General features: G+C 33.1%; 6 protein-coding genes across 6 annotated transcripts; 2 read left to right on the top strand and 4 right to left on the bottom strand.

The window, feature by feature from the left end:
* Window positions 1-2,651: 2,651 nt before the first annotated feature.
* Window positions 2,652-4,650, bottom strand: LOC106104325. Its single transcript, XM_013284347.1, has 2 exons — window positions 3,870-4,650; window positions 2,652-3,726 (listed from the first exon to the last, which is right to left on the bottom strand). The coding sequence occupies exons 1-2, from the start codon at window positions 4,629-4,631 to the stop codon at window positions 3,298-3,300; spliced, it is 1,191 nt and encodes a 396-aa protein (XP_013139801.1). The 5' UTR covers window positions 4,632-4,650; the 3' UTR covers window positions 2,652-3,297.
* A 321-nt stretch (window positions 4,651-4,971) lies between these two features.
* LOC106104326 lies at window positions 4,972-6,404 on the bottom strand. The gene is made up of 2 exons (XM_013284348.1): window positions 5,558-6,404; window positions 4,972-5,433 (listed from the first exon to the last, which is right to left on the bottom strand). The coding sequence occupies exons 1-2, from the start codon at window positions 6,299-6,301 to the stop codon at window positions 4,993-4,995; spliced, it is 1,185 nt and encodes a 394-aa protein (XP_013139802.1). The 5' UTR covers window positions 6,302-6,404; the 3' UTR covers window positions 4,972-4,992.
* A 562-nt stretch (window positions 6,405-6,966) lies between these two features.
* On the bottom strand, window positions 6,967-8,766 carry LOC106104150. Its single transcript, XM_013284103.1, has 2 exons — window positions 7,975-8,766; window positions 6,967-7,464 (listed from the first exon to the last, which is right to left on the bottom strand). The coding sequence occupies exons 1-2, from the start codon at window positions 8,716-8,718 to the stop codon at window positions 7,054-7,056; spliced, it is 1,155 nt and encodes a 384-aa protein (XP_013139557.1). The 5' UTR covers window positions 8,719-8,766; the 3' UTR covers window positions 6,967-7,053.
* Window positions 8,767-10,915: 2,149 nt separating this feature from the next.
* On the top strand, window positions 10,916-14,464 carry LOC106104142 (gustatory and odorant receptor 24). Its single transcript, XM_013284095.1, has 5 exons — window positions 10,916-11,963; window positions 12,090-12,347; window positions 12,720-12,998; window positions 13,499-13,660; window positions 13,804-14,464. Exons 1-5 carry the CDS (start codon window positions 11,433-11,435, stop codon window positions 14,002-14,004), a joined length of 1,431 nt encoding a protein of 476 aa, XP_013139549.1. The 5' UTR covers window positions 10,916-11,432; the 3' UTR covers window positions 14,005-14,464.
* A 558-nt stretch (window positions 14,465-15,022) lies between these two features.
* LOC106104293 (hsp90 co-chaperone Cdc37) lies at window positions 15,023-19,372 on the top strand. Its single transcript, XM_013284302.1, has 5 exons — window positions 15,023-15,205; window positions 15,463-16,029; window positions 16,819-16,934; window positions 17,433-17,622; window positions 17,942-19,372. Exons 1-5 carry the CDS (start codon window positions 15,173-15,175, stop codon window positions 18,149-18,151), a joined length of 1,116 nt encoding a protein of 371 aa, XP_013139756.1. The 5' UTR covers window positions 15,023-15,172; the 3' UTR covers window positions 18,152-19,372.
* Window positions 19,373-20,056: 684 nt separating this feature from the next.
* Window positions 20,057-27,583, bottom strand: LOC106104289 (regulator of gene activity). The gene is made up of 8 exons (XM_013284296.1): window positions 27,160-27,583; window positions 25,617-25,901; window positions 24,757-24,940; window positions 23,840-24,106; window positions 22,823-23,027; window positions 21,688-21,852; window positions 20,880-21,015; window positions 20,057-20,197 (listed from the first exon to the last, which is right to left on the bottom strand). Exons 2-8 carry the CDS (start codon window positions 25,896-25,898, stop codon window positions 20,111-20,113), a joined length of 1,326 nt encoding a protein of 441 aa, XP_013139750.1. The 5' UTR covers window positions 25,899-25,901; window positions 27,160-27,583; the 3' UTR covers window positions 20,057-20,110.
* Window positions 27,584-27,692: the final 109 nt, after the last annotated feature.

Here is a 27,692-nt window from a genome sequence, read left to right as displayed (position 1 = left end):
CGATACTGAAATATAAACGTAACAACGCAAGACTAGAAGTGACAAACTCAAAGTCAGTCATAATTCTCAGCGGATATAATATCTACTGATTTATTTCTTTTGCATAAATTTTCATAGCGATCGTGTTACAAAATTATTCCGCTACCAGCTTAGCATATTTAAGACGTAAAACACTTTATGAGCCTCTCCAACATTGTTTAGATACTTTAAGGACGCTTTGAGTTTATTAAGCTTAACAATTTTTTGCTTTTATAATGTTATTTTATGATTCAAGTTTGTTTTGGAATGTTTAAAGGACATTACGAGTTATCATTTTTATTTTTAAACGAAAATTTGGATAAAACAATTGAATACTGTACTCATATCGACTGAAACGAGCGGTGACCTAAACTGAATGATTTTGTGAGCTTGTATCAAATTTCGTTCACTTATCCATTCCTTGCAGATCGCTCAGTAGTTTTAAATCGCCCGTCGTGCAGCGATTAGGGGCAGGAACATTCAGTGCGAGCACAATAAAGGAAATATACGACTGTTTCAATGCGGAGTTTCGCAAGATTCAATTTTACATCCAAACCTTCAATGCAGACTATTTTAAAGTCGAAATATTGAATTTTTAGATGTACACTTCTAAAAAACAAAGCTAAGAACATACGAGTACAATACACACTTTGTAAGAATTCTAATGTATCAGAAAACAAAGCGACCAATCTTCTGTATAAAAGGATAAAGTGTGCTAAGTTTAAAGCAAGTATTCATTGCTATAGCGTATAAATATAATGATAATTTTTATTATCATTATCTACTCACTAAGCTTAGTGTGTCACAAAAGTTGCCTCTCTTATCTGAACGATTACCAGTCTTAAACAAATCGTAGATCTATTTTATTGGAGACTGAGTAAACTAAACTTCGTAAATAATGACACAGCTTTACTAATCTTGTACAAAGACTGTAAGGATTTATAGCGATCTTTATAAAAAAAATTAAAAACTTAGGCATACCAAATATGTTTCTGTTAATAAATCATATATTACGCCTTTTATTCAATGTAATAATTTCCCTAAGGATATCTTTATTTTTTTATTAAAATGCTAACTTATTTTACGTTTCCCTAAGGGAATTTATTTCGTAACTCTTCATCTTTGTATTGTTTTTTTATTTCTATCAATATTTTAGAAACAATTTCGGACGAAAATCTTATTTTAGTCAAAAGCATAACGTAAAGTACCACAGATCCCTTGAAAAACCGTTGAAAAACGATCCGACCCGAAATTTTTCAATAAACGGTTTCCTCGCTACTCAAGACCCTTCTTTTTTCACTCCATTTAATGATTCGTCCTATTTAAAATAAATCTACTGGAATTGATAGGTCGGTAACAACATCAATACGTTACTGAAAATAAACGTTGCTTCACAAATAAATGAACAACTTTTATTTGATACGTGGCTTTTTGAATTTTAAAAAAATATCTAATTATTCTCTTTCAGTTTATGATAAACAATTGTGTCTGCGTTTTAAAATAATCGCTAATCATTTTGGCTTATCTTACTAATCTTACTAATATTATAAATGCGAAAGTTTAGATGGATGGATGGATGGATGTTTGTTAGCGTTTGTAGCCTAAACGGCTGAATGGATCTCCATGAAATTTGGCACAGGTTTAAAGCATAGTCTGGAAGAACACATAGGGTACTTTTTATCCCGGGATAAGTTACGGTTCCCGTGGGATTCATTAATATAGTTTTTTAATGTTTACTCGATCAATCTGCAACGGTTCAACATATGTTATTGAAATTTGGCACAGATGTAAAGCAAAGTCTGGAGTATACATGGGATAAGCTTCATCCCCGAGGTGCCCGTTTCCCGAGGGATAAGTAGCTTTTTGTTATTTATATAGTTCGTATGTCTTCTAATACCACGCGGACGAAGTCGCGGGCAACAGCTCGTCAATTATATATTTATGATTTTAAAAATGTATACTGTAGTGTATGGCCACACTGTTGTCGGATAAAAATCCGACATGTAAAATATGTGATGCAGATATTGGATTTTATTACCTTATCTGACAGTGACGTCATTTTTAAGCTATCTGAGCCACTATCAGCCGGTGGTAGGACAGGCTTCCAATCTTCTGTAGGAATCGAATTTAGATCACGCGCTTAAATCTAAAGTAAAATTTAATAAACGGAAACATTTTATTTAAAATATATTTTCTCTACAATAAGTTCCTTTGTAGCAGATTGCTTCTAACAGGAAGTTGTGGAGAGCTTTGAGCTACAAAAAGGAAGTGAAATCGCCTGTGACGGGGCTAAAAGTTAAGGCTTCGCCGCAATATTGTGCCGCTATTGTATTGTACTTAACTCTACCATGCCTATTTGTATTGTACGTTATTTAACTTCTATTTAAAAACATTTACTTTTATTGTTGAAACTAAGTACCGAGAACTTTAACACAAAGGTAAGGCATTATCTCGAACTTACTGGTTTATAAAACAAATATCTTTGGAGATAAGTATCGTAAATTTTAATTACCAAATGCTTTATTCAATATGTAAAAAATAACAGTCAAAATAAAAATATTTATCTTAGTAACATAATAAAACATTTTAACATCATCATCATCTCCCCTGCCTTATCTTCCCGTAGGGTCGGCGCACCGGGTTTTCGTCCTCCAAATAACTCTATCATCTGTCATCTCAGTCATCACTCCCTTCTTGATCATGTCACATTTCACGCAAACCATCCATCTCTTCCTAGGTCTACCTCTACCTGTGTACCCCTCCACATTCATAACTAACATCCGTCTTGTTACATGCGTTTCATCCCTTCTCATAAAGTATTAAAACATTTTAAAATGGCAAATAAATTGGATTTATACAATCTAAAAATACCTATAAAAGGATATGTAAAATATCACTACACTACAGTTGGATGCTGAAATATTACAGTTAACTCTAGCTTTAAACTAACAATTATAAAGCCTGTGACACACCTTCAGTTTTAACTGTACATTCTAAGTGCACAATTAAAACTAAAAGAATATACAAGGTAAAACTAAGAACTGTTTAGTTTAAGTGACAAATTAAAATTAATATTCAAATTTTGCATACACATGACAGTTTTATGTGCAGTTAAATCTGAAAGTGTGTAGCTGCCTTAAGTAACACCTATAAATATTTTCAAATACAGTTATTAACGATAGCTCAAAAATGTTTACAAAATATTACAAATGTAACAACTTTTTTAAAATCAGATCATTTTTACAATTGTATCCATAGCACCATTTATATTTAGAAATGTTAGTTTGTCAACTCTGGCATATATCCATAACTAATAAAATCATCTAATATACCTTTTATTATAATTTTATAATTATCACCGGCTATTGCTATCTCGTGTTCTGTTTGTAAGACTTTCTTGCTTCGCACATGTCCCTCTTGTTGCAATCCACTTGACAACCATAGAGCTGTATTGGCAACTATAAAGCAAGCGGGTCCAACTACCTTTAAATCTTTGCCTAATTGTCTTTGGTTATACACATTATCAATGTTGGCATCCTTGAAAAACTCCAACAATGTACTATGATAAACCTGAATAAGAGATGCAAAATGTTTTTGTCTTAGTTGACTGTTGGCACTACTTGCTATTAAATATAATACATCAAAAGCAGGGCTGCTCATTCTTGCAGTCTGATAATCTATTATACAAGCAGACACTGGTTTGCTATCCTGGAATAGAAAAGTAAGTCTGTATAAGTATTTAACTAATAAATGATGAATACAAAAATTATCCAAGTGATCCTACAGTGAAATAAACACATTATTTCATATTTTTTGTTATAAAATTCATAAAACAAATCAAAGTTGCCCACCTCATATTTATAAAGGATGTTTTCTTTCCAGATATCTCCATGACATAGACAATTCTTTTCAGAAGATGAATACACATCCTCTATATATTTACTACAATTCTCTTTGAAATTTCTCAATAATGGCACATAAGTGGTATTATCAAACTTTAATAAAGCTTTCTCCAGTCTATCTATTAAAATATCTATATACCTTTTATTGGTAGTTACTGATAATGGTAAACAAATGTTTTTCACCTCTTCAAAAAGTTCAGTTTCCTTAATTTCCATTATAAATGACAAAGCATGAAACTTTGCAAGACTTTTCAAAGACACTACCAAATGATCAACTTCTAAAAACATACTGTGAATAAATGGTAAATAACCATTTTCACACATGTTTTGTATTGCTAATGCTTCCTTACAATAGTCATTACATACATAATAGCATTTAGGTAGTATATACTGAGATTTTAAACATTTTTGCAAGTCTTGATATTTTGAAAAAACTTTCGAGTATACAAATATTTCCCGCGCAAACATAGCTGTTACTGCTCCGCTAACTCGGTATCTGTCATCAGTCGGTGCTAATTTCAACATTACTTTTAAAGATACGTTTTCCTTATTTATTTTCCCATCTAAAGATATTGGAATAAGGACACCGAAATAATTCTGAGCTTTCGCGTCTAAACTTTCTTCTAAATAACTCCATTCCTTCAAATCGCAAGCGACCGCTACATCGTTTACAACAGTCGCAATATAGTTTGAAGAAATTAATTGACACATGTTAACTGTGTGAAAAAAACAAAAATCTTAACAACTTTATTACTTTTCCCTCGTGCCCCATTCCGTGCAAGTTTTATTTGTTTACAATTTATTTGACATTGACAATGTCATTTGTCAAGATTGTGTTCCGTTTTATAATATTTTTTATAACTTAGATGGAATTACTAAAATATACCTATAAGCACTATCATACATACGTGCTTTAGAGTGGTAGGCAGATACTGTGAATTTTCCTTTACTAATAAATATGTTATGTTGATATTTATGTCTATAGTTAAATCGTACTAATTTTGCAATGTTAAACTAAGGACGACTTCACAATAATATAACAAGTGTAAGAATTCTAAATATAGTGATAGTATTACTCAACACTCTTCGGCTTCGGTACGTACCCAAAATTAACAAAATCTTGCACAATATCGAGCATAATTTGTTTATATTCAAGTATAGCTGAAATTTTCTCATTTCCCTCTTCGCATACATTTTTACTTTGTATTAATGCTACCTCTTCCAAGCCTAACCACAAGGAGAAAGCCATGTTAGTTGTTATAAAGCAATAAGGTGCTACTGTTTTGAGGTCACGATTGAAATCGTTTTTTGAGTATATAATGTCGGGATCTAGAGAGTGTTGCGATAGAGTTCGCTGAAGACAATCGTAATAGGTAGATAAAAAAATATTATAACAATTCCTTCTCACTTTTGTTTCTGAACTTGTAAGGATAAATGTTAGAACATCTTGAGCGGGACATAAAAGACGAGTTGTTTGAAAATCCAGGATACACGCGCTTACAGGTTTGTTATTCTGTGAAAGAACAGATAGAGCGACATGTAGACAGATCTATTATTTAAAATTAAAATCCTTCTTAATATTATAACTATTATCCGCTTTTTGCTAAAAATAAAAATTAATTTACGTTAATATTTACCTCATATTTGAACAAAATGTTCTCCTTCCACAAATCTCCGTGGCCATATACTAAACGACTTGCTTTGTTCGTATTATTGTCAACAATATCATCAAAATTATCAAAAATCGTAGAATAATATTCACCGTATTCAGTATTCTTGAAACTATCCAAATGGTTACTTAAAGAATTTCTTAAAGCTACCATCAATTGCGTTGGATAAGTCGAATTGTAAGGGGTCACAATTTTTTCATATCCTATGTTCTTTACATTATGTTGCAAGATCATTGAAAGCGCGTGAAATTGAGCTAATGATTTTAAACATACGTTTATATGGTCAGCATCTAAAAATCTTTCGCCACTATACCTTCGGAATCCTTCTTTGCACATATCTTTTAATACAATAACTTCATTGTGTAGAGTAGAATCTGAATAATAACATTCAGGGAACAGTTGATTCAAATCAAATTTAGAAAGTCTCTTGTAATGTGGAATCAAAACGCTATAAACAAAAACCTCTGCACCATATAGCACTTCGATAACGCCAAGTTCTCTCAATATTTCTCGGTGCGGTGGAATTTTTACTATCAATTCTTTTGACCAGACACCATTTTTTGTTTCTCCCTTCAATATAATCGGAGTAAGTATTCCGAAGTAGTTCTCTATGGTTTCTTCTATATTTCGAAATTCATATTCGTAGTTTTTTAACTCTAACTTTTCAGCCAGTTTTTCTATAACACAAGTTAAGCGTTTCTCGTTTGTCATTTCGCTATCTGAATGTGCACTGATATCTTGTAGACGGTCTAAGAAATGTATGGTCAACAAATATGAAAGGTATTTAGTATACAAACAGGTTTATCGTATTAAGTCTTATCTGTTGCACTACAAGCCAACACAATGAAATGTTCGTATTTATATGATTAAAAAAAAATAATAAAACTAGTTATTCCCGTGCGGCTTCATCCGCATGAAATTTTTAAAAAATATTATTCATTATATACATTTGACAAATGCTCAATTGCAAATGTCAAAATTATGGTTACCATAATAACCTTGCTTTCTTAATGTTGGCAGCTTGTAGTTTTTGATCCCTTTCCCACAATGAAGGTTTTTTCTATATATTTACCCTCTATGTTTAATAGCGTGACAATTTATATCCTAAAGCGTGTCGTAATTGTACGACGTTTTATTAAAGAAAGTATTATTCAAAAATATTCTGTGATTGCTGACATCTTACGCCACAAACTAGTGTGTGTATAGGCTTTATTATATTAGTATAGCAGTATAGATAATAATCTTATTAAAGTTGTGCCAGTTTTTGTGGCAGTGTAGCTAAGAATAACCGTAATAGTTCGACCAAAATGTTAACAAAAAGAAATAAAACGCTAATGGTAGAGTTTTTATTTACTTGTTTACAACAAAAACCAGTTCTATCATATAACTTCCTTTTTAATTTGCAATTTATGAAAACCAAATAACAATATTTGTATAAAATTTAATAGCGTATAAACATTTATTCAATTACATGTACATTGTAGGAAATCCTCCACTATTCCAACCATAATTTCTTTATATTGTAAAATCTTTGCATTATCTTCAGAATCGATATTTTTGCTTTTAACAAACGAGTTACTTTCCAGACCAAGCCATAAAGAAAATGATAAATTAGCATAAACTATACAATATGGAGCCACTACTTTCAAATCATAATTTAAATCTTCTCTAGAATAAAAGTCATCTACATTCAAGCCATGTTCTTCCAAACTTTCTTTCAGACAATCATAGTATGTCGACATGAAGACTTCATAATACTGTCTTCTGAGTTCGCAATCAACACTCGTGAGTACAAAGCAGAGGAAGTCCTGGGCTGGTGATAAGAAACGAGTCATTTGGAAGTCCAATATGCATGCACTTACAGGTTTGTCGTCCTGAAACATTAAATAACAAATGAATACAGAACACACCTGCAAACTCATGATTTCACACATTTTTCGACATTCTAGCAGCCTTATAAAACGCGATATATAAGTTAAACTTAGAAATAAACTGGGTATAACCAAAATTTGTACTAACACTTGCTTATACTCAATTTATTCTTAAGTTTAAATTATTTCTTTATACCGCGTTCATTTGTAAGGCTATTAGGCTTCAATCACTCTGACCTAGTGAGAATTGGTTGACTATACACATCTTTCAACATCTTCAGTACCGTGTAATTAAAAATAAATTCATAGCTAATAAATGACATCTACATATGCCCTCAGCTGATAAAGCTAAGGGCATATGTAGATGTGATTCCTCATTTCCATTGATTTCTACAATAGATATGAACAATGTTTTAAATCATATTAATCTATATTATAAATCCGTAAGTCTAGAGTAGCATAAAAGGCTGAACATACAAGTGTCAAATAAAAGAGGTACATAAATAAGCTGACCTTATATTTGTATAAAATGTTTTCTTTCCAATAGTCTCCATGCGCGTATATCAAACATTTTACATCTTTGATATTTTTAGTGATGACGTCATCAAAATTAGCATCTATCGTGCTAAATGTATTCCCATATTTCGTGTCTACCAATTTATCTAGATTACCCTGCCAAGATAGCCTCAAAGAAGTTGTATATTTCGGTGGGTATTCAAAACAATTTGGGACCAAATTATTCCAATCTTCTATTTTCTTGATATCATTTTTCAGCACCATTGAAAGGGCGTGAAATTTTGCTAATGCTTTTAAAGAAACTATCATATGGTCAGTATCAAGAAATCTATTCCCACTATGTCTACGGAATCCATCATTACACATGTTCGACACTGCTAGTACTTCTTTATTTTGCGTACAATCTGAAAACAAAAATTCCGGGAACAGTTCCCTCGTATCAAACTTCGATAGCCTCTTGTAATGTTGTAGTAATACTGTGTATACAGCTATTTCAACACTATACACCACTTCGAGTGCACCACATTCTCTAAGACCTGCATTCTTCGGTGCGAATTTTACAACAAAATCCTTTTTAACTTCACCATCATCCGTTTCTCCGTTTATAGTAACAAATATAAGTTCTCCTAGATAATTTTCAATAGTTTCATCTAGGTCACTTCTTGTGTATTTGTAACTCTTCAAACCTAAATTTTTCGCTACTTCACTCACTACATAATTTAAATGATCTTGACTCGACATTTTCACAAAAGTAACTGTAACTGACTGCGATATTATTATCTCGAATCTGTTATCTTAATATCTAATTTAGTATTTATTTGTTCTTAGATTTGTTACACAATTATAAAAAATATGCTGAATTGTTATCACTCAATTTTAGCTATACGTAACGTTACACTACAAAAAATTATCTGTGTTTTACCAATCATAATGAGTAGGCAATGACAATATAGTTTAAGAAACGTTTTAACTAAAACTTATAGTAAAATATTGTTTATATTTCCTTTTCTTACACATACGAGTAAGAATAGAAGTAAACAGACAGTAATTGAATAAAGGGAATCGCAAAACCGAAGCAAACGTTGTCTATTTGGCATAGAGTGTCCATGTTTATCTTTTTTTCTATCTGCTATCTATCCTTTCTATATCTTTATAAATCTCGGTCATCATGACTTCTCATTATTTTTATGATAATAAACACTTATGATAGTCATGTAGTCAACAGATCGTATTTAGATAATAAAAAATGAGATAGCAATGTAAATTTGTGAAGACCTATTTTTAGATATTTTAAAGCTTCTATTTTTATAGACGTAAAATCTAAAAACAGATTTACAGCTTTCGCCCGCGACTCCGTCCGCGTGGAATTAAAAAAAACAAGTAACCTATACATTTTTCCAGACTATCCTCTACATCTATGCCAAATTTCATCGAGATGCCTTCAGCAGTTTAGGCTACAAACTTAAACAAACCATTCATCCATCAATCTAAACTTTCGTATTTAAAATATTGAGTAAACAGGATAGTGAAATAAATGAATGGACACACACATCCCTAAAGAACAGTCCATAAAAGGAATTAAACATAGGCACCCTAATCGTAGGTAGTTGTAAAGGAAATCAAATCACGTGTGTAGGGCGTGACAAAGTTGTCAAGGGCTCAGAGGAAGCCCGCACACTCGACGCATACCAACCAACCCTACAGGCGACAGGTTCTTGTTGAGCTTATCCCTTTTTTGTTGTCCTTACACGATTGAAATTAATAACCGGCCTTCCTAAATAAATACTGCTTGTACACAAACGTATTAAAAACAACTTAACGAATTAAATACTAAATGTTTTGGGTCAAGGGTACTGAAAGTTGTGTCCATCTAAATTGTTTGTTTTGGAATTTGGCCGAAGAAAAAAATGTGTAAAGTGACAGAACGCAGTTTATTGGTAAACCATACGTAAAAAATACAAATATTTATCAAAAAGATACAATATTATTCTTTTTATGCTCTTTAATAAAAATAGAAATAAACATATTTTCATGTATCTTTTTCATAATTAAAACGGTTTATAGTAGACATAATTCTCTAGTATCTGAGTGTCTTGCACAACAAATATTGTAATAATGATATGAAGTTCCTGTTAATCCAAGTACAATCTCATTAAATATTGAATAATCCTATTCTAAACACTATTGTTCACTACTGCAAATAAATCGTTAAAGATAAAAAAAAGTTTCCACTTACTAATGACGTAATTTATTACGAAGTAAACCTAGTATATACTATTAATAATTCAGTGAAAATGTTAATTATTTCTTTACATGGTTTCGATAAGCAAGAGTATAACTACATGCTAGCATAATTTGTTCAAACTAAAAATTATTCGCCACTGTCAACATTGTTTTAAGTTTATGACGTCACAGGTAATAAACTCCAAGATGTTTACCGAAGTCCTATCCACTTGATGCTACAATATTTAAAAGTGCTCGTTTACGGCCTACATTTGTTATGGCTAGAATACTACAAGTCGACTTTATTTGTTGCGGTCTTGCGGTCTCCTAGTTTTATGCGCAATAAAATAAAAAGCTTTGCTTACTAACGCAACTACAGAATTTATTCGGACGTAACTAAGTATAGTGTCCAGTATATATCACAAAAAGCAAGATTTCATTTTAAAAAGCATCTTGAACAAGAATAACTATTGCTAAATTCCCATTGATTAAGCATCTGTTCAAAAATATATTCATCTCTCTTTTATTTTGGGGAAAAAAGGATAACAACATGTCTCTATATTCGTCACTAAACACTCATGATAGGCGGGAAAATACTACTCTTGTTCACTCAATTGCTTTATTCATTTACGATAGTTTCATTGAATTCAGTAAATCACTGTATGATAAATTTGCATATAGATTTGTTTGTTCGTCAACAACTCATCTTTTATCGTTAGTCTGAATCCTTGTCTGGCAAAAATTTTTGCTAATATGTTACCTGTTTTTATCACGAGAGCTGTTTGTCGTTTTATTCTAAATAAACAAAACCTTGACCCTTATTATATTTACTGAGCTATATCAACGCTTACATCACGAACAGAAACAAGGGTCAATTCATGTGTGTAAAAGTATATCGAAGATATGTATCTACTTGGGATTACGTCATTGTCAAGAAGTTATTTAAAAATTAAAAAGTTACTTGATGTTCATGTAAACACATAAAGCGTAAAACTGTGGAAAAACAAACAAAAGCAGCTCAGCCAAGGTCTTCCAAGGTCGCACCAAGGTGAAGATCGCGTGAATGATTAACGAAAGACGTCAAAACACTCCGCCATACTGCCATAATCATCATGTCAACTTTTGAAATATTACTTTTGCCGTCCTCTTACAAAATTGAAATCTTTCCCCCATTCTTACTCCGCAATTGTATTCGTACGGATCCATTCTCTAAGTAATACGCGACATTAAAAATGTCCTATTATCATAGCAACAAAAATTTATATTCAAAAACGTTACCTATACCGAACGGTTTCGTCCATTTTGATGAGAAACCGAAAAATAAAATAGTGTTTCTAGATGTCACTCCAATAAAAACGCCCAATTATAAATCTTCAAAGAACGCGATTGTACCTTTAATAAATAATTTGATAGAAACAAACATTTATAAGGACATAGTTTACAAAAATATTGGTCCTGTATTCAATTTATTGAGACTTATGGGTATTCTTCCATTAACAAAAAAATCGCCTGGATTAAACCAATTCACAGTAACATCAATTTCTATGGTTTATTCCGCTGTGTTATATTTCTTACTTATTACCTACATTTTGTATCTGTCTTTACACAAAGTTCAGATCTTGCGTACGGCAGAAGGTAAGTTTGAAGAAGCGGTCATCGAGTACCTCTTCACGGTGTATTTGTTTCCGACAATTGTTGTCCCAATAATGTGGTATGAAACGAGAAAAATTGCAGGAGTTCTAAATGGATGGGTCGATTTTGAGGTAAGTTACGACTGAATCGTTCAGACTACCCTTATTATACAATCACGAGACAATAATTTTACTAAGTCATTGCTTTGTTTAATTTAAAATCTCACGTTGAAATGCTTAATAGCTTTTTTTTGACAGATAACCTACAAAAAATTATCCGGTCAAGCATTGCCTCTCTATTTATACAGAAAGTCTCTTGCAATCGCTTTTATAATTCCCATCCTATCAACCACCTCGGTGATAATAACTCATGTCACGATGGTTGATTTCAAGTTGGTACAGATTATACCATACGTATTCCTGGAGATACTAACATACATCCTCGGAGGTTACTGGTACTTACTCTGCGAAACATTGAGCATGTGTGCCAAAATATTAGCCGAAGACTTTCAACTGGTAAGTATGATTTTGTAAATAAATGGTCTATTACTATTAATTACTAAAGCCCTGTGCATTTTCCTATAGTAGAAACTAGAAAGTATCTTATGAGCAAACGTTTTACCGCAATTACGTTATCAAATTGATGTATTTCTTAAAACATTATAATACTCTGCAAAAATCGTACAAGATTTTAAATTTCCTTTGATTTTAATCTTAATAAGACCATCGCACAAGTGTTGTGCGATTGTCGATTGTTTCGCAGCCAATTCAACTGTTTATTTGCACAACCTCCACTATAATAAGCTCATAGGAATCCAAGCGAGACTAAACATTTATGCAAAAGTGTAGTTCTAGGTGAGCGCACGCTCTTAGAAATTTCAATTTCAGGCTCTGCGACACATTGGTCCAGCGGGAAAAGTCGCCGAATACCGTGCTCTATGGCTGCGTCTGAGTAAACTGGCACGAGACACTGGCATAGCCAACTGCTACACTTTCACCTTCGTCAACCTCTATTTGTTTCTGATTATTACTCTGTCGATCTATGGTCTCCTTAGCCAAATTTCCGAGGGCTTCGGCATCAAGGATATTGGACTGGCTGTAACCGCAACTTGCAGCATATTTTTACTCTTCTTTATCTGTGACGAGGCACATTACGCTTCGCAGAATGTAAGAAAATGTATTTTTAAATACTACCATAACAACAAACGCTTATTAAATTAAATAGCAATCAAATATTGGTGCTCAGTCTTTCTCTCTCACTTTAAGATAATTTCACTAATATTTCACACTTCTAGTAGTGATCAAATGCTTGCACTGACGCATATTCTATTTTATATAAAGAAAATTGAGCTTTAATACTTTACTGTTGGCAGCAACTCTTCCGCGCAAATAAAAAAAAACCTGTTGAATAGTCTATGTGATCCTCCAGATGGTGTTCTATATCTACACCAAATTTCATTTAGAACCATGCAGCCGTTTTGGAAATATCTTCTACAAACATCCATCAATCTAAACTTTCACATTTATATTAGTAAGATGTTAAATTCATAAGAATTAATTCCTATTGAGAATTTAACTCAAGCTATTTTGCAACACCTAGACATTATAAATAAAAACAGTTAGTGATATAGATAAATTAAATACATAATAATGTTTCTATTACGTAGGTACGTACAAATTTCCAAAAGAAATTGTTAATGGTCGAACTCTCGTGGATGAATGCTGATGCGCAAACGGAGGTTAATATGTTTCTACGAGCTACTGAAATGAATCCCTCACAAATAAGTCTCGGCGGATTTTTCGATGTAAATAGAAACCTATTCAAATCGGTGAGTAGCTCTGAATAGTTTTCTCTATGTAAAATGTAAAAAGAAACTGGTAAATGAATAAGAAGTTTTCCTATCTGAGATAAAAACTTATTTATTTATATGTACAATATTTGTAATAAAAATTAAAACGTATTTACTTTCAGCTTTTAGCGACAATGGTCACGTATTTAGTAGTACTACTACAATTCCAAATAAGTATTCCTGATGATAATCAAGGTGAAAAGGAATTTGAGGGTAGATTCTTTCATAACGATACCACGACCACCACAACAGTTGAAACATCCAGTGTTGCCACCACAATGACGACAATTTTAACAACGCTGGCGAAAAAATATAAACAATAAACATTTAAATATGTCATAGACTTCAGTCACTTATTTATAATTTAGCAAGGAGTAAATAGAGTGTTATAATTTCATTTAAACTGAATGAGTACGACAAATATAAGTGATTTTTTTCTTTTTAAAACTAAATTTTTAACCGACGTCATTCCTCTGAAATTTTATGTGATATTCCAGTTATATTATGCCCCTGAACTACACTAAGGTGATAGATGTCCCTTCTCTGTGACAAAAGCGTGAACCCCCCACTTTTCCTTCCTAATATTTTCCTAACAATTATATTTCGATGCAACTCAATAATTAGTCTTGTTTTGTAAGTAAGTTTACAACACTACCTACATTTAGATGATATTTTAAATAAACTCTCGTATGCTTGTAATCTTTCATAAATGTTGTGTTTAGTATTAATTACCTTAAATAAGTGAATTGTAAATTTTTATTAAGGTTAATAAATATTCTTAAACCGTAACAATATTGTTGTTTTAAATAAAGATAAATGTATTGATAAATATCACAGATTAACAAATAACTTTTAAGAATACAGAACACATCAAAAATAGTTAAAAAGCTAACAATTCCTACTTAAACATTAAGACAAAAATATATGTACTTGTAATACAAATGTAGCTGGTCATTGACAATATACGGAACTTATGAGATTAAACTATTACAGTAGTAGAACAATGCCTGATGCACAATACAGTGTTATGTAACGCTAACTGGACTGCTATTCAACTGGCATAGTGTGAACACTAACTAGCGCCAGTGATTCCATAGCATTCATGCTTAGCTAGCGATTGTCTAACTGTATTGGCCAAGTGTGAACCGCGCACAATGTTACAATTTTTCCTTCGAAATAAAATAAAGATTTATTTAATTTTAACCAAACACATTATTCTTACAAAAAATTTCATGACGAGCGATTGTACAAAGCAAATGTAGGTATATTTTTTTATATCGAAATCTGAATGCTTATATTATTACCTACGGCAACTCTCGTTAGAAAATTAAAGAATATTCCGGATTATTCAACTGTCAAATCATAATCAAAGTAAAGTTAAAAAGCTGTGTACACGCCTTGTGTTTTTGAAGTTAATTCTAACAGTTTTACGACCGAGAAAATAATAATAACAATCGCTTTAAAGGGAAGTAAAAGAATCTTAAACAAACAATGGTGGATTACAGCAAATGGAAGGACATTGAGGTACGTAAACAATACGACGTTGAGTCGAATAGAAATGATAACTGTTTCTTTTATCTTATGTTTGTGCAATTATTTTGTTTTATGTTTTTACTTTACGCATAAGACACTGTTATTATTTTTTACTACAATGTTCTTAAATGTAATGTTGACATTTTAATTCTTAACCTGGAAATATTAGTTAATATCGAAGACCGCTTATTTTACATATTTATACGAAATTAAAATACTAAATTAACAAGCTATATATGTTTTATTAGATTTCCGACGATGAAGATGAAACACATCCAAATATTGACACGCCATCACTGTTCCGATGGCGGCATCAAGCTCGTGTCGAAAGAATGGAAGAGCGTAAACGAGAGAAAGAGGAATTCGAGCAGAAGAAGTCTGAAACATTTAGGAAAATAAGCGAAACTAAACGGAAGATTGCAGAGACTGAACCGTCTAGTCCAAACATGGAATCATTGAAAAAAGCCCTCAGTGATCTGGAGAAGACTGAGAAGGAGATTCTTAAGAAAGAGGAAGAAATAAGAAAGAAAGAGAGGCAAACTCCTTGGAATGTGGATACAATAAGTGCTCCGGGATTCACAAAAACTGTTATAAACACAAATCCGGGTAGGACTAAAGATGAAAATCTCACTGAAGAAGAAAAAGAGGCAAAGATGAAGAAGTTCATCAAAGAAAATGAGAAATTATTAAAACAATTTGGAATGCTGAGGAAGTATGATGATTCTAAGAAATTCCTGTTAGACTACAACCAATTAGTTTGTGAAGAAACTGCAAATTACCTTGTTATATGGTGTATCAATTTAGAAATGGAGGAGGTATATTTAAACTAATTTCCTTATTGACAATTTCAGTAACAAACAGCCATGAATCAGGCATATGTTTACTTATGCACTAGCTTGAAATTTGTTAGTGCAGAATATATATGTATATTTGTAGTAACAAAAAGCCTACTATTCAGTGTATAGTGTACAGAAATATTTTTATTTTATTATGTTGCCATATGGTATAAATAAAACCTATAAGTAATGCATGATATTAATAATCTGTACATTAAAAGGCGTTTTTTCAAATATTTTTGTAAATTGTAACGAGATAGAAATCTTCAAGAGATCATATACTAATACATTTTCTTACTATTAGTTACTACTAACTTACATTTCCTACTACTAGAATTTATATTTTTATTATTATTTTATGATGAACAAATATTCCAATTTACAAATACAAACACTAAAAGTTATCATGCTAATATTACAAATGTGAAAGTTTAGTTTAGATAGATGGACATATATTTGTTATAGTTTATAACCTAAACTGTTGAACAGGTGTAGACCAAATTAGGTAAAAATGAAGAAGACAACAGTGGATCCAGGGAGAGGGGGTCATGGAGCTCATGACTACCCCACCCCCCCGAGCTAGTTGGTCAAGAGTTTGACAAAACATATTTACATATTTTGTCAAGCTCTTGACCTGACCATGACTGAACCCCCCCCCCCCTGGCGCCAAAGCTGGATCCGCCCTTGGTAGAGGATAGTCTAGAGTTTTATTTTGATGCTGATAGAATCATGGGTGAAAACTTATTTATATAAAACATATAATTTCAGAAACACAATCTGATGGAGCATGTAGCGCACCAGACCATCTGCATGCAGTATATACTAGAGCTCTCTAAGCAACTTGACATAGACCCCAGGGCTTGTGTGAGCTCATTCTTCTCCAAGTAAGTAACTGAGAAATAATAATTAGTTCTCAACTAATGGTAAACTGTAAGGCCAAGAACGACTTTGGGTTGCTGCACCAACACAGTAAGTAAGTAGTAGGTAGTAGTAAGTAAGAGCCTTACCATAATGCTAAGTGTTTCACAAATATTTTGGCTCAAATATATGACATCCTTTATGTCCTCTAGCACCTGTTGCAGATTTTTGGCAAGTCATGGTTATTGTAACATTATGCATAGGCTTAAGAAAAATAAGTTTGACCCATATGAATACACCAAAAATATTGTGGTGATACATATTTATATTAAAATATATAACTAAATTTACATTCATAATAACTGATAGGTTGTCAAAATAAAAAAAGTAATGTATTAAATTCAAAGATTTCTTTTGTAACAAAAAACTCCAATGAATTAAGTGTTTTTGGTACAAAGCAAATGAACTGTACATTTATATAGATATCAATGGATGTTACATATTTAAAATGAAATGTTTTACAGAATACAATTAGCCGAGAAGACATACAAGGATTCATTTGATGATGAATTGGAACAGTTCAAGTCTCGCATCAAGAAGCGAGCTGAGGAGAAAATACAGGAGGCAATCAGGGAACAGGAGGAAGAGGAACGTAAAGCAAGACTGGGACCCGGGGGACTGGACCCTGTGGAAGTGTATGCGGAACTACCTGATGTAAGTGTTCAAATTACTAATACAGTAGAACCTCGATAAATCCAACTTTGGTAACTTAAAAACCCTTTTTAACTTCAAAAAATAATATGTTCCCTTCCCATCAGAGCCCAAAACCTCTACAACATATACTCTTGATAACTTAAAATTTCTATAACATAAAATATTTTGTGTTTCCCTTAGACTTTAAGTTATCAAGGTTCTTTTGTATTTTTAATGTTGATAACCACAAACATATTGTTATTTTAAAGTCCGCGCACGACAATTAGTAAAAAGAATAATCTAGACTATTTTCTATTTTCATTTGAACATTTAATTCCAGGAGATGAAGCAATGCTTCGACGCGCAGGACGTGCCGAAGTTACAGGAGCTAATCGCGAGGATGCCGGAGTCTGAGGCAGTTTACTACATGAAGAGGTGCGTGGACGCCGGCCTCTGGGTGCCGCAGAAGAAAGACGAGGAAGGAGAGGGGAGGATGAAGGAGAAAGAAGAAGAAAATGAAGAAACAAATGCTACAGATGATGTAGACTGAGGTTAACTTTTATTTTCTCTAACACCAGCTGTCTTAAGTGAATAATACAATGCGACTTCATATCGTCAGTATGTTTAAAACCTTTTTCCACTAAGCATATAGTGTGTGGTTTTAATTTTATAGAAGTCACATTTCCTAATATAATAGTTCTCCAATGCCTTGACCCTGAACATCGTACGAGTTGATTGTCGTTTAGTGAGACGTTTTAGTCGCATTGTATTTTTCATATTGAATAACTGGTTCATGTAAATACCAACATTATTTTTTCCGTTTAACCCAATCATATTTGCCAGATTATAAATTTGCAATGAATTTATAAAACTTCTATTAGGTAATGAAAAATCTGAAATCGTACAAGAGAAATTATGATTAAAATTGTCGTCTATCTAATTATGGTAAAAATTACTACAAATAATAAAATTCACTATGTTTCACATTTATAATTACCCATCAAGGAATTTAAATTTCTTTTATCGTAGAGAAATTTGATTTTAAAATCGGTTTCAAACTTTACAACCATACACCATTGTTATGACATTTATAAAATCACTGACCTTTATAAATAGACATGGTATTTTGTGCCTATTTGATTTTCGCCAATTAACAATTCTATTATTCAGGTAATAATAGAGATAGATTTAACTGTTTTGGTAACAACAGTCGCTTTTATGTCGGAACAACAATGTTATCCAAGTTTTCAAGTAATCACCTATCCATTTATGGAACTCAGTGAAATTATCATTGATATTTGTTTAACTAAACAGACTGCAATATATCAGTGTTGTAGCAGTGGGATTTTATAAGGAGAATCAAAAGAAATAGTTTTTTTTTAATTTGTCGTATCTAAAAGAAATTATTGTCTATAAAGTGTTTGCAAACTTGCACTTCTTGCTTACATTGGAATAGTACAATTAACACTAGTTAACGTGTCTTAATACTAGTTTTTTTTTTTTTATTTGTAATAATAATTGCATGATTTTAATACTTTAAAAATTACATATACTTTATGTTGGTTATAAATGTGTTTAATCTATGAATAAGTCGCAAAATCCGTTTGTTAAAATAATTTGAATATGGTGTCCGATTTAATGCATTTTATTTATAACTGCAAATAATTTTCAAATAGATCTAAGCATCGATGTTGGTTTATATAATGCAAATCACTCATGTTCAGAGAATGGTTTGTAATTCCTGTAACGCTAATAAATTCTCTTACAAGTATTTTTTTTTATTAAAATGTGGTTATAAGTTATATTCTTGAAACCTATTTATAGTTTTAGTGGGCAAAGGTTATTAGTCGGTTTTAATCCATTCAAAAATATTTTTCCTATTTTATCAGAGGGAGAAAGACTAGGTTTTTATTCAAATGTTTCTAAAGTAGAAAACCATGGTAATGGATGACTTATTTTTGTAGGGTCTAGCCTTTTTCCATTAACAAAATATCTTTTTTTCAATCTGCCAGTGTCATGAATATTAATGCGTCCTAGTTCGACTATATAACCAGTTCACATTATGTCATTACAGTTTTGCTGGCATTGTACACGCTAACTAACCAGTTAATTAGAACCTCAGTGAGCCAATACAGTTAATGCCAGGACAGCTAAACTGAGTATACTAGCATGTATCTCTTTATTCCACTTGAACCCCTAGACAAAGTGACTCGGTTAACGATATCGCTAGTAGAATCGACAAAATGTATAGGAATTAATACGTGACTTATCGAATGTTATTTTCAGTTCTATACATTTTTGACTTTTTGATCAGCGATGGCGATAATTGAATGTTACTTTGTCTAAAGGGGCTGATTAGCTAAGCCGTGATATTTTGTACTTGATTTTCACCAAGCAGTTACCCGTTGGTAGTTAGAGGTTAGTGTTTAGGGGTAATTTAAATGAAAGGTTTTTGTTTTAACTTGTACTTTTTATATAACAAAACTACAATAGATGTTGTGGGCGCGCGCTACGTGAGCAGGTGCTGCGGCGTCAGCTGCGGCATCTGCGGCCGCCCCTCCAGCTTGCTGTAGTCCAGGTGGAATTCTTTCGCGACCTGCAAATACACATCAGTTACTGACAAGTGTTGCTTTAAAGCTCCCATAGACTATCGGCCGAAAGTTTAGTTGGACGCTAAATCAGTATGAACTTGGAAGTGCCCACATTAAACCGATTTTGTTTTATGTGATACGATTAAAATATCGGGCGACAGTCTGTTGTCTGCGGAGGCTCTTAGTTTTATAAAACTAATTAATGTAGCAAACTAACATAGTTTAAACTTAGTATATATACATAAGAAATTTCAATCAAAACTGATACCAAATAGAAATCAGTAATCTTTTAAAAATTGATGAATAGTACCAGCAAAGGTTAACTAAAACCAGTAAAAAATTAAAGAGTCCAGTACATACACCCTTTAAAATAGATAACGTAAAAATACTTCTAGCCAGTCGTAAGTGTAAGGCTACTTATTAGAAAAAAAAAAATCAGATATGCAGACATTTTACAGAGCAAAAAATATGTGTTTATGCTTTATATTAGTACTAACTTCCATTAGCGTTGTATTAATAAAAATAAAAGAAAGTAGCCTGTGTTCTTCCAGACTAACCTCTACATCTATGCTAAATTTCATCCAGATCCATTCAGACTTTTAAGCTACAAACTTTAATAATCATCCATCCAAACATTCACATTTATAATATTAGTAAGAAGTAAGATAGATGTGTGGTATTAGTTACCTTTCGCCAGTTGTGCGCGTCAAAGAAGTAGTATGTGCCGCGCTCGTATGTGGACGTCTTCTCCACCATGGGCATGCCGGGCGCTTGCGAGATCCACACCTTCTCCTCCGTGTGATACCGCCACTCGCGGTTGTATCTGACAACAGCCCACAATGTCCACATAAAACTACGTGATACCTGCCAATATGCACTAAATACGACATGATACCTGGCAACATGCACTAAATACAACATGATACCTGTCAATGTGTACTATATACTACATGATACCTGTCAATGTGCACTAAATACGACATAATAACTGTCAATGTGCACTAAATAATACATGACATTTGTTAATGTGCACTAAATACGACATGATAACTGTCAATATGTACATAATACGACATGATACCTGTCAAGTGTACTAAATCCTACATGATACCTGCCAATTTGCACCAAATACTACGTGATACCTGTCAATGTGCACGATATACAAATGTCATTTGTTAATGTGCACAATATACAACACGAATACGATATTAGGCTTTTTAGCCATTATGTGAAAATTGTGAGAAATCAAATGATATTTTAAAATTTTAATATTTACGTTATGTGTATGTGCGAAAAATTATTTTAAGAAATGTTGGAAATCAAGATTCCTAGCATAAATTGAAATTTATCCAGGGTTCGGATTTTGTTAGGAATCAGGTCACTATACACCCTCACTGAGGAGTTGAAGCTTGGTGCTTATCCTAACTTAGGGGATTTTTGATTGTAATCAAGTTTATAGTAGTCATAAATTAGTGTGTTTCTCAAATATACTCACAATTCTGCCGCCGCCGCGATCTGTAGCACGTCGCCCACGAAGCAGTAAAACAAATAGAACAATAGATCTTCCTTATATCGACTCAGTCGTAGTGGTGCCAATTTTTCCCTAATAGCTCCATTTATCAGATATTCGGGGGGCACATGGTAGTCCAAATCTTGTGGCCTGGGCAATAGAAACATATACAATGCTTAGAGAATCTTAATAAAATAATTACTATTAAAAGTAACATTTTAATAATTCCCATTTTAATTTTAATCATCATAACATATATCAGTCTGTTCAAAACTGATTGAATTATCTTTTAAACTGAGTGTGGCTATTTTCATATTAATATCGCATTGCCCTTAAAAACTATAAACATGTATTATTAACATTTGTATTATTATTTAAATAACGAGAATTGTAATAATTATCTACCAAATTTATATTTTATTTTAGTAATTGAGGCTTTATTTATCTCATGACAGACTGTTCTGACATAGATTTCTTTTAAAACTAGCATTTGCCCGTAACTTCGACCGCAGGTAATAAGTAGCATTCTTAGCTGTTCTTATGTCAAATTCAATTGAGATCCGATTTTTTTCGTTTTGTTTTTTCGATGCGACGATCGAATATCATAAAATATACACCACATAATAACACACCAAAAATATTGAATTAAAATCTTGTATAAAAACATTGTTACTTACACTTCCTACATTGTATTAACCATTTAAATTTTAATTATGAAAGAATTTGACGCACCATTTTCATACAGCAAGTGAAGGCGCAAATCAAGATGATAAAAGCAACATTACATTGGTTTCCAAATTCTTTCAACTGATACAATTAAATTAATAATTTTGATTTTTTTAACTTCGTCATAGTTTTTCAAAATTGCCAATTAATTATAGTTAATACATTTGCATTTCGTAAATAAATAAGCTCATATACCCATTAAACTGAGGCTAGCAATTCCTAGCTGTAGCGCATAGCATTAATATTGTGTGATTGTACCAATTTCTGGCAACACCGAGAACACGAGTGAGTGTTACACTCGAAGGGAAGTGGAGGGTTATTTGAATGATGTAGCATGTATGCGCTGGGGGCGTATGTCGGTGCATATGCGGTACATATAATATAAATAGTTTACCTGCAGGGCGTGTCGGCCCAGGGTCCGGCAAACGTAAGGTAAAGGTTGTCGGGTGAGTTTAAATTCAATCCGAGTGCGGTCAAGTCCTGACCTAAAGCTAACGAGACCAGACTCGGGTTGGACTCCGCAGCACGGATAAACGTCAACAGTCCCACTATACCAAACTGGTTTGGTATCATCGTCTCCGGTATATTCGTCACTTTGCCTAAAAATCAATAACCACCTCAGTACCACTTTTCAAATTCACCCAACGTCTCAAAATAACATCTACGTTTTAAAGAAAAAAAAAATCTTATTTTAATAACCTATTGAAAATACCTAGATTTATGAAATGTTTCACCCACCATTATATTCCGTATGAGCTCCTTGGCTGACAACTTTAGGGACAGAAAAAACCCAATTCAGACATTTATATAATATTGAATTACATTTACTACAATAACTTTGCAATCTACAAACATCTAATACAACTAAGGAGCATGCATACAGAATAACACACAATTTATCAAACTAATTTTAAATAATAACAAAAATAAGAAATATCTATTCTATAACATAAAACTGAAATAAAGTAATGAATTTGAACTTAATTCATGAATCCAATTTTTTACGTATGAATTTAATTTATGAAAAACATAAAAATATCTAACCATATAAATACTAACAATCATGCAAAGTACAACAAAAGAGTGATTTGAAAGACGCCAACTGTTTAAGAGAGATGCCACACGGGCGGTGCGTTGACGGTGCGGGGACGGTGCGGCGCCGCACAGATTTAGGAACCGATAGTATTCCACACGACAATGCAACGTCGCAGTCACTCAATACGCCAATGATAAGATTTTGTATTATAAAAAACAAATAGAGTTGCATTCATATGGTACGTCAACCCATGTCTAGTTGGCACACTATATGAATGTCATTCTACGTGAACTATATAAAAGCACTACGTCACCGGACCGCAGCCGCACCGCTTATGTGGCATCTCTTTAAGCAGGATATTAGTGTGGTACATACCATCGGGCGAGGTCTGTATGCCCTTCCTGGGCTTGACGTCGTTGTGGTTGACGTAGTCGAGGGCCTGCGGCGTGGGGGGCTGAGGGGGCGGCGCGTGCACTGCGCCCGTCGCGACCCCCGCACCTACCGCGCCTGTCGTGCCCGTCGCACCTGTCGCGCCCGTCGCGCCCGCCGCGCCCCCTGTACTCGTGCCCGGCAGCGCGGGGAAGTCTTCCGACGACATCGTGAACTCCGACTGCTCGGACGTTGGTTGCTTCACCATACCAACTGGAAATTCAAACATTCATTCTGATCAAATGATAGCTTCACAGTTCGACATCAGAAAAAAAAATACCATTTAATAGTACACATTTTTTTATACTAACACTCATTGATTGTCGATCACAAATAGTAAAATTATAATAAAAATATAGCACAAAATTATAGGAACAAAAAGAGTGGTATGAGATTTTTATTAAAAATGAGATGGCAAATGAAGTCACACACTGTTTCACCAATACTTAACTTATTAAGACAGTATCTATAGATAGGTTAACTACGGTATTACCACGACACAAATATAAAATATATCAGAGGTTATGTTTCTGCATAACATTCCTTTACATTTGTAAATTATGGTCATATTAGTGATGTGTATAACACAACTACATTGAGCATAAGATTTGTAATCACTATGTTCACTATACATTCCCACTGAGGGTTTCAGAGCCTTTCCTTTTTATTGTAATTTTATTACATACAAAGTGTTTTACAAAACAGTAGAATAACAATGAAACAAAATCACAACAGTTATCACAAGACCCAGGCAGAAGACTTCCATAGCAATTGAATAATACCTGCAGCCTAAGCCTACCCTTAGGAGTGGTAAGCAGGATTTGTAAGTTATGCACATATTGTGAATAATAGTTGGCACTGACCGTAGGGCTTGGAGCCGGGCGGCGGGGGCGCGGCGGCGGGCGCCTGGTCCCCCGCGCCGCGCGCCGTCAGCGAGGGGAACTCGCTGAGGTCGAGCAGCGGCGGCGTCGACGTGTCCCCGCCCTCGCCGAACACAGAGTGGTAGTTACTGCTCGCGTTAAACCTCGATAGATTACCCATACTTGACTGGACAACAAATTTTATATCTTTTATTAACAGATTCCATGTAGCTACTGTATTAATGTAAGGCCAGGTTTACATTTATCCAGTCCAGCTCGAAATCAACACTGGAATAAAACTAACAAAAATGAGCCAACACCGAAATGTACTATGTGGGTTATTTCAATTGCTGGACTGGAATAATGTACATTATAGCGGATTTGACAGGGGCAAAGTACAAGAAGAGGGTATCTCCTTTTAGCATCCCCTACTTTGTTGATTTTAGGTACGCAAGTGGGTCTACAAATGCGAATGTCTATAGGCAGCGATTCACTACGTCATGTTGGTAAATTCAAGTAGCCGTTTGTTAATTTGATTTAAAAATAATAAACACCAAGCATAGTGCTTGTCGAGGCTCACGACAACAATTTGCTATGTATCAGTAGTTTCTTAGTAACACACTAAAACTAAACAGTTTTTTACATTTTATACAACTACCATAAATTAATTAACTTAACTAATGGCTCAATACTGAAACAAATCTTGAAGTACTTTACTTCATAAGCACCACTGATGGATATTTCAATTTTAAAAGAATTTAGAGTTTTAACGTTGCATTTAAGTCAATATTACTTATTTAAATATTGTCTCAGTATTCAGACATAACTTATAGATGCTTAAATTAGTAAAATCGAATACCAACCATAGAATTAGAATTAGCTTGTGATAAAGGTGTGGGTATTGGTACTCTTCTATCCGCAAAGGCTCGTTGACCAAATAACGTTGACCTCGAGGCCATTGTGGGTGGAGCGCCTCCCGGCATCGCTGTGGAGTTTCGGCCGGGCGACAGCGCCCCGCCGAATGTCGGTGTCACATGGCCCGAGACTCCGCTAACCAGCCCTGATGTCACTCTGCCACTCACACTGACCCCTCCTACACCACTTGCTAGGCTTCTAGGTGCTTGCTGAAAGTTCAAGTTTGCCATAACCTGCAAATTACAAGAAAATAATCATTATTACCACCTTTTCATCCTTTTCATTACACAGGGTTTAGCTTGAGTAGAAATATAAAAACCATATTATGAAGAAATAAAGTACTAATCATGTTAATATTATAAATGCGAAAGTTTAGATGGCTGGATAGATGTTTGTTAGAGTTTGTAGCCTAAATGTTTGAAGGGATCTTGATGAAGTTTGGCATAGATGTAGAAAATAGTCTGGAAGAACACATAGGCTACTTGCTTTTGTTTTTTTTTTCACGCAGACAGAGTCATGGGGGAAAGCTAGTTTGTAATAAAGAAGGCAACTGAAGCAACCCCAAGTCTGGATTCTTATTTACTTGACTCCATCTCTATGAATTTTCACTTTAAAAGGAAATAATCTATACCATATCACAAACAGAAAGGATAGAATATAGCCTTAGACTTCATAATTTGTCTTAGAAGACTATAGGAAATATTCAAATATGAAGGAAATAAATGCTATCTCGGTACATTATTTTTGAGGTCAAATAATAATATTGCAAACTTGCTGCAAAAGTACAGCATGTTATGCAGTAGATATAATCTATACTAATGTTATAGAGGAAAGATTTGTATTTTTGTATGTTACAAATAAATTAAAAATCTACTGGATTCTATTACCATTAGAAAGCTGTAGCTTTGATAGTGTACTATCACCTAATTATACAGGTACCTATTATAAGTAGAATTACTAAAAACATATAATGGACCTTTAATGGTGATTATAGTAAACAAATGTTTTTTTGGGAAATTAAACTAATAATCTAGAGCAATTCTATTATTCCCTCTATAATATTAGAAATTACTGTTTTAACTTTTATATCAACAGTTTTATGATTTTACCTGTATAAGGTCAGATTAGTCAAAGAAAAGTTGAATATAATCAAATTAAGTATCAACTAACTGTTCATCCCCTATATAAAGAGTGAGCAAGTATCTTTCAAGTTGACCTTATTAATAAAATGTATTCGTCTAGAAACATTTGAATCAATGAAACTTATTAGTTTTGTTTCGTATCCCAATTCATCTTTCTTATATGAATATCAACACAAGATAATCAGAGGACAAATTGTGTTGTTGCGATGGACAACATAGGTCGTCAATAATAACAAGTTATATACGTCTATAGATTAGGATGGTTATTTATCAGTTCCCATCTGTCAACAATGGCGACTCTGGAAGATGTTCTAATTTCAGGTACCATTTAAAAAGCATAAATATTTACCTAAAGTGTCAACTTCAGCCCTTGGTACCACTATTTCAGGAGTAATATGGATGGTTCATAATCGAATATTCCCAACAGAAATAAATAAATCCTCTTGAATGCAACAAACAAAAGTTTGTTGACTGTTCAGTTTCAAAGGCAATTTGTATGCATTCAAAATTTTCAAGTCAAAATATTCGTAATATTGCCTTTTCATGAAACACTGCTATAAAACGCTGAAAACTTTATGCATCTTTACGTTGGTAGTATAAATCTTAATTTCACTCAGATTTGTCGAACGCCACATTACTCTAAACAACTGGCGGCCATATTGATAAAAGCGGAAACCAAAAAATATCACAAACACAACCTACACTATTCTCTTGCAATTACTTTTTGAACACATTAACATTTATTTTTTAATAACTTTTTGGTTGTTAAACATAACCTACTTTATAAAAAAAAATATAACTTTAATTGAGATTTTCCAATTTAATTCGGATACTTATTTGACTAAAATTCGTGTGGCCAATGAAATAAAGTTACCCTTTCAA

Source organism: Papilio polytes, unplaced genomic scaffold (assembly GCF_000836215.1).
Source record: "Papilio polytes unplaced genomic scaffold, Ppol_1.0 DF823691.1, whole genome shotgun sequence".
Lineage (NCBI taxonomy): Eukaryota > Metazoa > Arthropoda > Insecta > Lepidoptera > Papilionidae > Papilio > Papilio polytes.
This window is presented reverse-complemented; position numbering and strand designations above follow the sequence as displayed.